General features: G+C 34.4%; 1 protein-coding gene across 2 annotated transcripts in view; it reads right to left on the bottom strand.

Moving 5' to 3' along the window:
• The window catches only part of Pmm2 (phosphomannomutase), a 33,957-nt gene extending 18,482 nt beyond the window's left edge, over positions 1–15,475 (bottom strand). Inside the window, exons 1-2 of one of the 2 annotated variants that reach the window (XM_081731606.1) lie at positions 15,190–15,475; positions 7,459–7,620 (exon numbers count right to left, since the gene is read on the bottom strand). In XM_081731606.1, the coding sequence (XP_081587732.1) occupies positions 7,459–7,524 (66 nt within the window). In that variant the 5' untranslated portion in view covers positions 7,525–7,620; positions 15,190–15,475. Of the gene's footprint in view, positions 1–7,458; positions 7,621–14,637; positions 15,130–15,189 lie in introns of those variants that run through there. The other variant, XM_081731607.1, reaches the window with a different exon arrangement.
• Between the last annotated feature and the right edge of the window lie 364 nt (positions 15,476–15,839).

Consider the following 15,839-nt stretch of genomic DNA (forward strand, 5'->3'; position numbering starts at 1 on the left):
CAGTTTATTTCCCCTCCAGTTGGCTAGATTGGAGTTTAGTGTCCCTTTCAGCAGCAAGGCTACATGAGACATCGCTTTACAGCTTACCGTGGGATCTGAACCATATGAGCTCCTACCGGGAACTGAACACAGGTCTTCCGTGTCGAAGGCGTGTATATAGACACGAAGGAAGCCTTTATATATCCTGTTGTTATATTATAAAAACTAATGCAAATTTGTAAGCTGGAGTGAAGGAATAAATTGAGAATTACAATTAGGCACACCGTATATGCAAGAATGAAGTAAATTGGCTTCTTTTAGAGAAACATTTACTTGCATGTCAATTACTATTTCTCCGATATCACGTACTTTTAGTATGACACAGCTAGGTCCTTGACAGATATAAAATTATTAAAAAAAAAAAAAAAATTCTTTAATTGCTACATTTGCCTACTTCTTTCTAAGCTATTGACTAGCCTCATTAAAAGAAGAAACACACCCCTTTTCTTTCAAGAGTTCTTCGCTGGCATGAGTTGGCAAACAGCATAGCAAAAAGAATATATACCTGCGTTTGTATATTTAAGCGTTTACGACACCTATTCATTGTAATAAAATCTACTTTTACATTTTTTTCGTCACATATATATTATTAAAGAACATTTGGTGATAATTGGCTCGCTTATTCGTCAGTTTCGCCACGGGTGCGAAATTAACCTTCATATAAAGTGTAACGTATGTGACTCAAATATAAAAGAACAAGCTGTTTCGTTGTTCAATGACATCCTTGTCAGTGATTTCCATTTGGTGCTAAACTGGCATACTGATAGGCTTTTCCTTTCGTGTAGAACCCTTCTGATATAAGAACAAATAAATAAATAAAATCCTCATTTATCAAATTGAAATGAATTTGGTCTCGTAAAATAATACGTTAAAAAATTAATAGTTTTTTCAATATTTGTGGGTTGATATACAGTCTTCCTTTTCGTACATGCAGTAAGTCCAATTTTCTTGACCACATTAATTCATTTCTCTGTCTGTTGAAGAAATTATGAATTTAAAGTCTTAAAATCTGTGAAGAATATAAAGTTGACATGAATGTATCTTTCCAACTTCCGTAAATGCATTGGCGATCAATAGAAGGAGCGAAGACTTAGTTTTCATGAGAGTAATATTTTAAAGCAGTGCTCATTCATCACCGACACGAATATGTTTGAATTGTTTTCCATAAGAACTGAAGAACCCCGTCCTAAAACTGGACAAAGATAATCTGGATCATAGATGGGATTACACTATCCTTCATTTAAAGAAAACTTAAAAGCAATAGATAAAACTAAACTTTCAAACTTCTAATCTTTAGAATGGTTAGTTTTCTGCACTATTTCCGCTCCCATTATTTGAAGAAAATATCAGCCACAAGAAAAACTAAATTGTCTAGAGTCTGCCAGCTTATTTATGTAACCTGAAAAGGCAAATCCATGTTAACTTTCTATTCTTCACAGATTTTATGAGTTCAAAATTCACAATTTCTTCTTCAACAGGCAGGAAAGTGAATTAATGTGATTAAAAATGCACAAACTGCCCAAATAGTGAAAAGTCTATCAATTTCACAGCATATTTTTTTTTTTTTTTTTTTTTTTTTTTTTTTTTTGAGAAGTCAAGTTAATCATAATTTGAGAAATGAGAATTTTATATTCTTTTCTCTCAGAAGGGTTTAACAGGAAGGCAGGAACCTACCCATATGTTACCTGTTTAGCAGAAAATACAAGCCACTGACAAGATGTCAGTGGGCATCAAAAGAGTTTGAGAGAATATTTAACTCCCCGGATACAAGTTCTTAATCACAATTTCTTACTTTGTCTTTAACAAATTATAATTTTTGTACAGTATCATTTTTTGGGGGGGGGGAGGGGGGTATAAATATCGTTATACTTCAAACGTTTACAGGAATTTCTTATTCTTTCACATCTACCTTTGATGTAAGGAAATTTCCTATGCTTCTCTTTTTTCTATAAAATTTGAGTTGGCTCTCAGCACACTAGAGTAACAATATTATATGGTTTATGTATGCAGATGACACGTTTGTGGCTGGTTTAACTACCTAGCGAAAAGGAACTAAATCATTTTCTAAACCATTGCAACAGTATTATCGGAAAAATTTAATTTATCGTTAAGTTGAAACGGGAAGTAGCTTCCTGTTCAACTATACGTGTTGATTTACACAAGTGTTAGTGATACGCTAAGTAACGAGATAATATAAAAACCAACACATATATTTTTGTATCTAAATAGACTACGGTAGATAGTGAAAAGGATCATGCACTAAAGTTTCAATTTGTCCCGTAGGTGTCAACCGCTGGAGGATGTCTCCTATCATATACAGTAAAAGCTCTTTATTCGCGGGGTATATGTTCCATAAATATGCCGCGAATACGGAATAGTAATTTATATGGGATTAGTTCCTAGGTGAAAAAATAAAAAAAACAAATACATATATAAAAAAATCAATTTACTGTAATTGAAGTTTTTGACCATATTGATTAATTACTATCTTCAGGCTTAGGCAATGGTTTGAAGAATTTTGTAATTTTTTCTTGCTTGGCAGTTTTTAAAAGCTCCTTCAATTCAGACTGATATTCAGCAGTGGCATTAGCAATTTGCCTCTTCGTTCCATAGACGGATCAATTTTCATAAAGAAATCACAAAGCTTATTTGCCATTCTTAAACCTTCACTAAAATTTTTCAAATTAAATGTCACGTTTCCAGTGCTTGTTGAAGCCTCTTTTTCAATGGGCTGTGAATTTAACATTTCCTCCAAGTCGGTTTCAGTCAAATTTTCATCTTGCGATTCAAGCAATTCCTGAATGTCACTTGATTCTATCTGTTCGAACCCATCTCGTCCTATTCCATTCGCAATTTCGGCTATGTTTGCAGTCAAAGTTTGAATTTGCACACATTCTTCGTCATTTTCCGCAGTCAGAGCAGGCCACAGTTTTTTCCAGCATGACTTCAATGTGTGTGGCTTCAGTTCTTCCAATGATTCTTTTATGTTTACGATGCATTTTGCTATGTCAAATTTCTTCCAGCATTCCATAACATTCATATCAGGATTATATTCCATATTATCCAATACGATTTTGAAGGTTCGTCTAATGTAATACAGCTTAAAGGCCTGGATTATTCCTTGGTCCATACGTTGAAGCAAAGCCGTTGTGTTGGGAGGTAAAAATGTCACTTTTATATTTGGATGCATAGTTTCAAGTTCGCGAGGATGACCTGGTGCATTGTCCAAAACTAGAACTGCTTTAAAGTCTAAATTCTGTTTTTTTTTAAATAAGTTTCAACTTCAGAAACAAAACAATTCCGGAACCAGTCACAAAAAATAGCGCTTGTAACCCACGCTTTCTTATTAGCTCGCCTAAACACTGGCAGGTCGTCCTTGTTTTGATTTCTTAAAGCCCGAGGATTTAACGATCTGTAAAGCATCAGTGGTTTAATGACACAATCTCCAGATGCATTAGAACATAGCAGCAGTGTAACTCTATCCTTTGCTGCCTTAAATCTAGGAGCAGACTTTTCGCTTTTAGAAATGAATGTTTTGTTTGTCATTCTCTTCCAAAACAGTGCAGTTTCGTCTGCATTGAATACTTGCTCAGGTTTGTATCCTCCATCAGCTACTAAGTTTGCAAATTCTTTTGGATATCGTGCTGCTGCAGCAGTGTCTGCAGATGCAGCTTCTCCAACGATTTTAATGTTATGCAATGATTGTCTCACCTTAAATTTATTGAACCAACCTTCCGATGCTTGAAATCCTCCATCTGTACATTCACCACTACAACTACCATCAGGTTCTTTAAAAATGAGCGTAAAGACGCTTTGCCTTCTCCCGGACCATTGGACCACTCAGGGGCACCCTTATTTGGTTGCGGTCTTCGATCCATAATGACAACGCCACTTCCATTTTTTCTATTGTTGGATCACGAACAATTTTCGCTGACAGTGGAGTTGAAGCTACAGACGACCTTATTTTATCTTCGGATTTTTTTTATCGATCGTACAGTTAATTCGTTGACATTGAATGAGCGTGATATGTTTTACATCGTTAGTTAAGTCTGTGCATGAGATATATGACTTGTACGTCGCAAAATGTATGGAAGACGTTTCTCCTGTGAAGCAATATGTATATCGACAAGATTTTAACAATCATTTCAATGTCGCATTCAAAATGCCAGGTAGTGACACACATAAAACATGTGATATATTTTAGCATATGCCGACTAGGTCCCTTGAATACGACTTGCATCTTCGCAAAGCTGAGGAAGCATATCAGTGCTTGCGTACAGACCAGCAAGACTGCCGGAATGTTGGTAATAATATATTAATTATAGCCATGGATTTAGAACAAGCAGTCCCGATGTCAAAGATCAGCACAGACATCGTTCTATTTGCGGCAGTTATGAACATAATATCTTGTATTCATTTTTATCATGATGAATCATCGACCAAGTGTGTTTCGTCAGAATCTGTCGCTTCTCGCTGTAGTAAGGAAATTGGAAGCTATATCCTTTAAATGATGACAAACTTATCATTGTACAATAAGAATATCTTATGGTTTACAGTGATTTATGCGTGGGACAGAACAAGAACTGTGGCTGTCTGGCTGTACATACTGGACACCATCAATTTTGAAACAACAGAACATTGATTTTTGGTTTCAAGACACACGTTCCTATCGTATGATGCTGATTTCAGTCATTGAGAAGGCAAAAGGGGAAACCCTATCAGTTTATTCTCCATGTCGGTGGGTTACGTTATCAAGAAGGCACGACGAAAGCAGCCATTTAACATTATCGAAATGACTACGGAAGACATAAAGGTAATGTCAAATTTGCGGTCTCCGTGCATCAGAAACTATACTATAGAAACGTAGCCACGTCATTGAAGTGAGATACACATATTCCAAATGTGAGCCTTGGAGTTATTAGTTTCTATAGGAAAAAAGGGAGCCAGGCATCCCTGCAATAAGCCGCGTTGGATTGCAAATATCTACACGGGCTATCCAGAGGGTTAAATATAACAATCTGATGGCGATGTTAAAGCTCATAGGTCTTGGATATATGTTTACTTATAAGTACTCAAAGTCCATGACGGTTTGCTTTTAAGACTTTTCTACCATTGCCGTACAAAGCTGTGTTTCTGTAGGGATTTTTCGCACTAAAAATGCAGTGCAGGTACATTACGATTTGCAATGATAAATATCCAACATTCCATAACAATGTTCTTTTCAAAGTATGTACACATTTTAAATATTAAAACTTAGGTACAGTTAAACTTAAAACTTTCATGGTCTCGAAAACGATTATTCCACTAAGCACTTCAACTCTTCTAAAATGATGAGCAATGAGTTTAAGCAATTTCCAGAATCGTCTTAGGAAATGGAATTTTTGTTTTTTACAACACTATAAAATTATCCATATATATTCCAATCATTTTGACTTTTCGATTGATGTAAAATTTTTACACTGTTAATTTTTCGCTTATGTTCAAATAAATATTTAGAAAGCCTTGAAAGTGCGTTTTCAATCTTAATCCGTTTATCTTTGCTACTTTCTTTAATCAAAAAAGATTTTTAACATTCTGTTTGTCACTCCAATATAACTTTCCTCCCATTCATAACTGAACTTATATTATACTACTGATTAAACCACTTTTCCTTTATACCTAGCTTTGTAACTTCGCAGTTCTATTTTAACAAGTTTATTAGTTTTCATTAAAATATACTCTTGCTATCCATTCTTTTCTAAATCCATGGCAAAATTAGTTTTATCTTCATCAAAGCTTTTGGTCTTTAAGAAATTAAAAGGTGCACCCTTAAGAAAAAATTTCTTTCAAATATTAACATTTTATTGGTGCGGAACTTAATTATGAACCCCTGATGTTATTTTCCATGGACTTTTGCAAATAAAAACATGCAAATAAAAACAAACTAAATAAAATAATAACAAATCAAGTAAAATAAACTGTCTTTCCTAGGAACGTTTAAATTCGCTAATAATTGCTAATATTAATGAAAGTTCAACATTAAAAAAAAGAAAGAAAAAAAAATCAACTTACTGCAAACAATTCAGGAAAAAATGTCGCTATTTTCAATGCATTCTTTCAGGGAATCATATGGTGCCTGAAGTATATTTTTAAAGAATGTTCTTCGCTGTAGGAATAAGCTTCTTTCCTTGAACTATTGTCTCAAATAGTGGAAAGACTTTATAGGTTCAGAATACTGAAGAGCAATTCTTTTCAAGTAACCCTACAGGGAAGAAGATTCCTAAAGAAACAGTACTTCAAGCAACGTAAAATTTCATAAAACAATGCACTGAAGAGGCAAGATTTTATCGGTGAAACGTTTGCAGTATTACAAAGGAGTGCATGTTCGCAGTAAACGCATCTTACTGTTTCATAAAGTAATCCTGCATTGCTTTTACAGAAGTAAATACAATACTTAGAAACAACTTTCAAGCGTAGAAAGGTAATTTTGTGTTCATCGCAATGGTTTTAGCTGACTTTGAGAACAAAAAGAGTGAAAAAGTTACTGGACCGGGACTCGAACCCAGATCTCCGGCATATCGTACCGATGCGTTAACCACTTCGCCACCAGTCTGCTTCCCAGAGCTTGTCAAGAGAAGATCCGACTGAAGAGCACGAAGCAGGGGTATATGAGAGTGGGTGACTGTTCTGGAAAACAGACTGGATGGCGTGGTAGTTAACGCATCAGCATGGTATGCCGGAGATCCTGGGTTCGAGTCCCGGTTCAGTCAGTCACGTTTTCACTCTTTTTGTGTTATAGAATTCACACCTCGAGAGGATCTGGTGTGTAAAAAATCGGTTGTTTTCTCCTTTCAGATACTTTTAGATAATAAAATTGATATGCGTAATATTTTCATAAGGTCAATTATAAAGACAAGAAGATACAACAGTGAGTTGATTGTCGAACTGAATAAATGTTCTACCACTGATATACCACCATAATTAGTTCCCGGCAGTTTACCATTTTTTTTCTATCTATTTTGCAACACTGGTACATACACACTGAAATACTATGAAGATACAATACTAAAAATGTGTACATATTAGGTTTAGTTCCCTTCCAATCTAGTTTGTTAATTTTTTTTTTTTTTTTCAATGCCGGTCCATATCTACTGATAAAGAAAATCTACACTTCCTGTTCTTACAAACCACGAACGGCTGGCAACACGTAAGAATATAATCATGTAAAATTTGTTTTTTCCTTCCTTCGAGTAATCTTATCTGTTTCGACAATTCAAATACTTTTCAACTTGTAAGATCATAACAAAACTCTACGACTTTTCATTTCGTTTTGCCTCTGAATATAAATTAAGTGAAGCACAATTATGATGAATGACAAGAAATTAAAAAAAAAAAAAAAAAAAAAAAAAAAACCTTTTAGCTCTGTAATTATCTGCTTACCTGTCGTGGAGCTGTTAGAGTTCCATCAACATCAAATAAACAAATAATTTTCTTGCTCGGAGCCATCTTGTTCCGTGAAATCCTTGACCTTAAATCTCTACTTTCAATCAACTTTCTTGCTTCAGGAAATGTGAGTCAGGAAAAACGTACCACCTGAAAAACCTAATGAGAAAATATTACTTCATTTCAACAAAATTGCTTTCAGTGAAATATGTAGTTCGCGTAACATCAATATTTACTCTATCTTGAACCAACTACTATCCTTAATTCGTATCGACTCTAAGAGCTCTCTTCGTTCAAACCAATAAAAAGTCAAGCTTCAATTTATATTGTAATACCTACAGGGAAGCTCAGAAATGCATACATACTTCAATAGTAGGTTTTTTTTTTTTTTTTTTTTTTTTTTAATATCTCAATTTAAGTATGGATTCAATGTGTAGTAGTATATTGTTCCTAACAATGTCAATAACAGCACAAACGCTAAAGCCAATAATATGTGGTGGTCACGAGAGTCAAACAAAATGGCAAAAGCGCATTTACTTTGGAGTGAGAGAAGGCTATTCTAAAGGGATATTAAAAATTCGAAACTCTGTGTAATGTACAAGGTGACTTTTGTAATTTCTAACCGAAGTTCGATTTCCATGTGGTTTGTGGCAATGATCAAGGAAGGATGATAGATTCATGCAACTATGTTTATAGATTTAAATTGATCCCGGGAATATAAGGAACGCATCATTTACGAAAAACAGCAGATATTCATCAATGAATCTTACAACTGAAATACATTCTTGGATTTTCAAAAGGGGATTGAAGAATAAAATTAAAAATTAAGTGTTAGTGGTCATAGACATGAACGTACGCGTAAATGTTTCTTGTTTACTTTGGCGAGGTTGCCATCTACCGGAGAAAACTCAAATCCCCACAATGATGGATATATGCTGCTTTTCTTGAAGCATTTCTAAATTGCCCAAGATGAATTTAAACCAGTAAACATAGCCTAGTCCCATAAATCTCCTATACTTCCTTGATCATTTACCACAAAACACATGAAAATTGGATGGAAAAAACCTATAACAAATTAAATGTTTGTTTGAAAAAAAGAAGAAGAAGAAGAAAAATTATCCTGTAGAAAGACACTGTGGTGATATGAGTTCATGGAAAAGAACCACCAGAAAATAGCTACATTTGTTGAACTACAGGAAGAAATTGAAATGTCACGTACAGCAATCTTTGTGAAGAATGCAATTGTTTAGGCACTAATACACTAGGAAATCAGGAATGTATTGATGCTAACTGTGACTACTTTGAACATTTAACGTGACTGCAGATATCAATGATTTACAGCTGCTCTTCGATGTATATAAATGTAATAACATACCTTTTATTCGCATATTTTTTTACATTAAAAAGCATATATATCAAATAGGTGGAGGGGAGTAAATGCCTATATTTTATATGTTGAGCAAAAATATAAAATCACAATTTTTTATCCATCGTTTATGCTCTTTAGGCTAAAAGCGACAGATGATTAATTCAAGTGAATGGTTGTTTATGAATGGTGGAATGATAATTTGGAAGGAAATGAAAAAACGCCGAGAAAACCCACGGATGCGATGTAATCCACCATAAGTTCGCTTGGAATCGAACTAAGGACCCTTAGCACCGCAAGTTGGCGGTATACTATTGAGCCACTTCAGCCCAGGAAAGCAGGCACGATTAGAGTGCACAAAATGTTAATTTTACGAATTTCAATCTGAAGACAGACGAAATCTATTGTATAATTATTCCTATTAATTGAGAAGAATCAGAATATGTTTATTTTAAAATGCCTCAAAGGGCCTAATATTTAAAAGTAATAAATTATGAACTTTCTGACCAGAGTAATACTTACTTATTAAAACTAAAATAACGTGTTGAGGGTGATCTGTATATATGTAATAGTTGTATACGAGACACAGCTGTCAAATACACCAAATGATAACTGGCTTCGATGCATCCTTGTACTTTCTTCGAATGCTTTAACCCTACAATGCATTTTTTTTTTTTTAATTTTCTGTGTAAAAAATAGTTTTATAAGAGAAAACAAACATGAGTAACGGAAGTACCAGTACGCTTAATAGTGCCATCTATGCGGAAACTGTGGAATTACAACTAGCTTCGAACGTTCTCAATCTGGTTCAACATGCATTAGCAACTGCATACCGTTATGTAGGAAAGAACAGATTATTTACCACTATGACCTATATCTGTCCCACTATGCATTGTAAGGTTACGTATATTATGTGCATATTTTGTATCTAGCTGATAGAGTAATCTTTTTTGTATTATATGTTGTGTTGATCGCGTATTCAAATGCACTATAAATAAAGAAAGAATTCTTTCTACATGCAATGTCTGACTATATTTTTTTTTTTTCTTTCTTTTTACTGTAAATGATGGATTGTCATTTATCGCTCACTGAAAATTGTTTAATATGATTATCTTCCATTCTAGATAGAGCATCCCTCTTGTAAAAATTGCAAAATCAAATTCAATTAATTCGGAACCATGACCAATGTGCCAATGCTATATTGGTCTGGCTTCTGCAAATTAAATGTATATTATTAATAAGAAACAATGAAAACAAAAACTACAACAGGAGATGTAAAGTAAGGATCATGTGACACAATAAAAATGGTGAAGACGTCCTCAAAGAGGAAAGAAATATACAAGTAAAGTAACAAAGCCCACAAGCACAAAGAAAATCAGTTTTTTTTTTTTTTTTTTGTTTTAATGAATATGTGCCCAATAGCTAAACAGCTTTTAATAGTTTCTAATAAGTAGACAGGTCTTAAAAAAAAAAAAAAAAAAAAAAAAATAACCATTTATGCATTGCACCAGAACAAAAATATTAGCACTTTATTTTCCTATTTAAAAATTATAGGTACAAGCATAAAATTATGGAAGATAAAATATAATTTTCAGATGGATGTACAAAGAGAGGTATCTCCAGAAATGTGAAAGCTGAATTATCTAGCTACAAACCAGAGTTGGCAGGAACCATGTTTTTTACTGAAAAAAAAAACTTTCTTTTTCTTTTAACCGGGTTTTTGGGTTTAAACCAGTTTTTTTTTTTAAATAATAATAATAATAATTTGCTGTTTGTATTTATATCACATATGGACAGAAATAAGTTTGTTTCATTTTGGTGTTATTATGTAACAACCCGGTTATACTGGAAGGAGTTACATAAGCTTAAAGCGGAATCCAAAGCGCTTCTCGGTTTACATATGAGGGAAATTGTCCTCCATATGAACTCGAAACCGGGCCTAATTGGCCACAAATGCGATACGTCTGCCGACTCACTTACGAAAGACTCCAGATTAAAATACGTTGTACCGATCTTACATACTGGTTAATATAATTTTCGAGTCATTTCAGGACAAAAGATAAACAGTTGCACAAGTAAAACCATTATACAGAATTATTTATGGACAATTTCAAAATACTGCAGAGTACAAAAGAACTAATTTAGTCCAAGTTAGTTCAGTACGACTTTTATTAGTCCAAGTTAAAGAAATACAACGACTTAATTTGCATATCACTAAGAAAAGTGAATAAAAACAAGAATTATTTGAGTCCACTTTGGCTCTGACCCATTTATACATAAATAGATACCAAAGATACTTTTGATTTCAATAATCCCTCTCGTAGGGTTTGTATGACCCCCCCCCCTTGAGCTCCCTCGTGGCTAAGCGGTTAGCATACGCGCCTTTGGCGTGGGGGACCCGGTTTCGATTTAAGGCGGGAGCTCATGTGCTTCGGATTCGACATTAATCAGTAGGCCCACGTCTCATATGGCCTCGCTGCTGAAAGCGACACTAAACTAAAATCAACTCAACTCTCCCCCCCCCCCTCCTCCAAAAAGCACGGCATTTCGATATATTTTATCAATAGTAAACATTATTAAAACGAAATAATATTTAGATTCCAATTGCATAACAATAATAACAAACTATAAAAAAATCACAATAGAAACATTGCTAAACTTATTTAAAAAAAAGTTGCTTTTATAGTATAATCTCTTTCAGTAATGAATGGGGAATTTAGGCCCGAATATAATACGAATAATATACGGGAGTGAACGTGATAATCCACAAACGTGTGTTCATCAAGATTTTACGAACACTTACACTTTTTACGAACAATTTTCGTTTTTGGTTTAAACCATTGGTTAAAAAAAAAAAAAAAAAAAAGTAAAACCAGGCTACAAACAAAGCCCATATTCTTCCGTACCGGTATGTATATAGCAGTATCTTATTATCATCACTGGTTGTGAAGGTATTTAATTTTGAATCTCGCGGTAACAGTGTGATCGACGGTAGATGGTTCGTTTATCTCAAAATAACATTTAAATTTTGTTTATCTCAAAATAAACTTTTTGGAGTTATTCTACTTTACACATCGACCCGAGAATTAATAGTGATTCTGGAGTCACCAGACCACTGTTCTTGGTCTAACATAAATCACCAATACTCCACTTTCCCCTTCTCCGCCTTCCTTAGCGCCAGCTCACTGACACATTCACATTAACAATATGGGTGTACTAATATGCCATAACAACGATTATTCCAGTGTCACTTTTCATGTTTACAAGAGGGGATTTACATTGTTGCCCAGTGTGGACCGGAAAGACGGAGAACACTGAGGTTTAGATAGAGGAAAGCAGAAGACCGTGAGCTATTGTCGCAATTATGGAGTAGACTACGAATAGTCCAAGTTAAAAAAGCATGTTGCTTTAAATGATTCCCTAAACCGTTGTGGAGTGTCATCCCTCTGGCATATGCCCAAATAATGCCGTACAGATTGATAATACGCATGTGAACATATATATCTTTGAAAAAAAAAAAAAAAAAACATACTATTATATGAAAATACTTCATCAGGACATTCACTTAGAATGTCTCAGCATCTTAGAAATTGTTTCTTAGGGTAGGAGTACCATTAATTGGTGAAGATTAACTTTACGAGGACTTCCCCTTACGGGTATAAATATGACTATGCAAAAAACACAAACCTACTTTTGGCTAAATGACTGCAAAAAACACAAACCTACTTTTGGCTAGCTGGGCACTAAAAGCGAGAATGCTATCTAAATGAGTTAGGGAAGAAGCGCAGCAGGGTCCTCGCGTGGTAGTTACGGGGTTTGTCCACAGTGAGCAGGCGCGTAAAAGATATACTTCTCCTGCTCATCAATTTGTTCATTTCAACAATTATTGTGAGATAAGCAACGACACTCCGATCTTCTCTACTTTTCTTGCCGCGCAATTCCCGACGGTGAATAGTTTAACTTACTTTTTATTTATGGATTTTTTTTAAAGCACAGCATACAAATTATAGACTAACTTCGACAATTGTAAAGACACTAGTTAAACAGTCACAAACACACCAAACCAAAAGAGTGAACCATAATCAGAATTACATAAACAAATGAAAACAGACAAAAACATTATAAAGAGAATATTCAAAAAAAATTGTAGGGGAAAAACTGAACGCTACATTCTCTCCTGCCACACGAAGAGGGTATGCGAATAAACGAAAATAGTGAAAAAATTCACGATATCGCATAACATAGCATAGGTTAGAGAACTTGTAACTCTATACTTGTGTACATAAAATATACTTTTGCGGGTTAACTTTACATGTAAGAAGAGTGGAAGTTCATTTTTCATAAGCAGTTAAAATATGGAACTATCTGAGAAGAGGAGGGAACTACTTCGCGCAAGGTTACTGCCTGGTTCAATGGTGGGAAAGTAACGAGCATTTCTATTCTGAACATGGCAACAGGCGTACAGAGACCCTCCAACTGGCATCTTACGCAGAGATGAGATATTACTCCCCATTAATTTTAACAAAATGGGTCCAAATTTCCCTAATCATAACCTAACTCGACCCAACCCAACCTACTTATCCTTTCCTTACTTTACCCTTGCTGCCCTACACTGCTATACCCTTTTAAAACGGCCCTAAAAATTTTGATTTTACAATTTTCGTAGCTGTTATTACGCTTTTTATCAAAAACCAGGCGGACGACCAACTTCAGAATAAATTCATATTTATCCTTATCTTACTGTACTCTACCCAACCCTACTCTACTTCACCCTTTTAAAGCGATCCTACTTATAGATGCGCAGCTGGAGAGAGTATTGTAAAGCTTACCCTATTTTAATACACTGTGCAGGAATATTCCGACGGTGGAAATTAGTAGGTCCTATTACCTAATAACTGCATATTCGTCTCTGATATACATTTGTTCACTTTAACTCTAGTATAGCCTTCCTAATGGTTTCACACTTGTTTCATTACACCTGTAAACATGAAATACTGGTTTTGTGCGTTGTGAAAAATTCATTCGACTGTAAAGTTAAGGCATTATTGCTGTATCGCCGCACCAATTTGAAAATCGAAAAAATGGAGCAAAATATACTGCATTCGGTTATATTTGGTTGGATTACATTAAGTTACGTTAGATTATGTTATTAGGTTCGCAGTTTTACTATACGGATCCATAGTATAAGTTGTAGTAGGAGTAGGAGTAGTAGTAGGAACGGGTTAAAAGCCCCGCAGGGGTTGGTTGGGCTCTGTTCTCGACATGAAATAGGCAGACTAAAGATTTGACCAAATTTTTCTCTACATATTACAATTTATGGATCCGTATAGTAAAACAAGTGTACCTCTCCGCGAAATAGTCCATCCGCTTCCACATACAGTGCCGCTTAGAACATCAAAAACAGCTAGCAAATGAAATCACTTTCTGAGCTTTTACTATTCCCCTTACCTGACTTTCAATCACTCTTCCTCATAAACAAATTCTCCGATTGACCCGGTAAATTTCCTAAAATTGGTCCGGCGATACAGCAATTAAGTTAATATCTTACACAATTCTCTATTATATGCACTCTCTCATGTTAAACATAAAAATAACCTATTCTTAATCAATGCCGTAATTATTGAATGTATACAGATCTATACATTATATATATAGAAAAATGCATTTTACTATATGCAGTAGAATTCACTACATATATTACAACCTACTTTAATGTGTATGATAAGAATACGGAAACAATTTTATTAAAATTTACCGCTAAGATTCGTTAATTCAGAAAGGAAAAATAATGATTAAAAAAAAAAACTTACTTATGATAGTGGAAAACACGTAGGTCATTTGTGAAGATCGGTTAAAAAGTATAGTTCATAATGCAAAACTCAATTGTAGCGAACACCTAGCACAGGATGGTGCGGGTATTGTTCTTGACGCCCTCTCCCCTGGTATTCGTATATCCACTTTCGATTTACCTGCTCCCTATGAACTGTCCCAAAAGCTTCACCCTGCACTGAACCGAATTTGATAGAAATCTTGCTTGAAATGACCATCTAGCACACGTTGGAGTATATTTCTCACGATTAAATCATTTTAATAGTATACAAGTTTGCAAGTATATTATTTATACTTTATGTAAGTGTGTAGCGTGCTTCTTACAGCATATTATAAATGAGTGCTCAGTTGGTGGGCAGCAGCCGCCAAGAAATTAGTACATGTTTGGAGCCTTCTAAATAAATTATCCATATACGGGTTTTCCTTTAAAAATGAATACGTTAACAGTAAAATTCCTAAAATGTACCCCCGAATCCTTAATCTTCATCTCATATACTAATAAAATGTATATTCTACAATAATATTAAAATTACCTTTGCAACGTTAAGAACTCGGCACCCAACACGGATATTACAGCCAATACGTCCACGTTGCATCATATTCAAGATGATCGAACCGTAATCTTTACTTTAGCTTCTAAATTGCTCAGTGACAGGGTGTATAAACTAAACACGGTAAAAGAACTGGATAACGTATTGTGTTTTCATCCTGATTTTTAATCACTCATCTAAAATTCATTATTAATAGAGTAAAATATTACATTTAAGGAACCAGCGATTCTGTTTATAATTATACCGCTGCGCGCGATTCATATATTGCATCAGAATTGCCAGGTAAGCAAAGAAAAAAATATAGGATAGTAAATGTAGGACATTTTGTTTATAAGTCCGCAGCACAGTTCTTGAATGAGCAATTACGAAATAGTTGCAGTAAGAAAAAAACTTTGAAATTCTGCCAGAAAGAACATTTTCTATTAACAAGCAAGAATGTCAACTTGAAGCGTATAAAATCCCATTTGATCTGTAAACACACATTCAATATTTGTAATCTCATTTTAACTTAACTGATTTTAGAAAAAAAAAAAATGAAAATCTTCAGTTTTACCTCTGTACGTTTTTACTTGAAAGAAAATGTTGAGACAAGTTGAAGCTGGAATATACTGATTGCAGTTTTAATACAAAGA

Source organism: Thermobia domestica, chromosome 11, assembly GCF_964235325.1.
Source record: "Thermobia domestica chromosome 11, izTheDome1.hap1.1, whole genome shotgun sequence".
NCBI lineage: Eukaryota > Metazoa > Arthropoda > Insecta > Zygentoma > Lepismatidae > Thermobia > Thermobia domestica.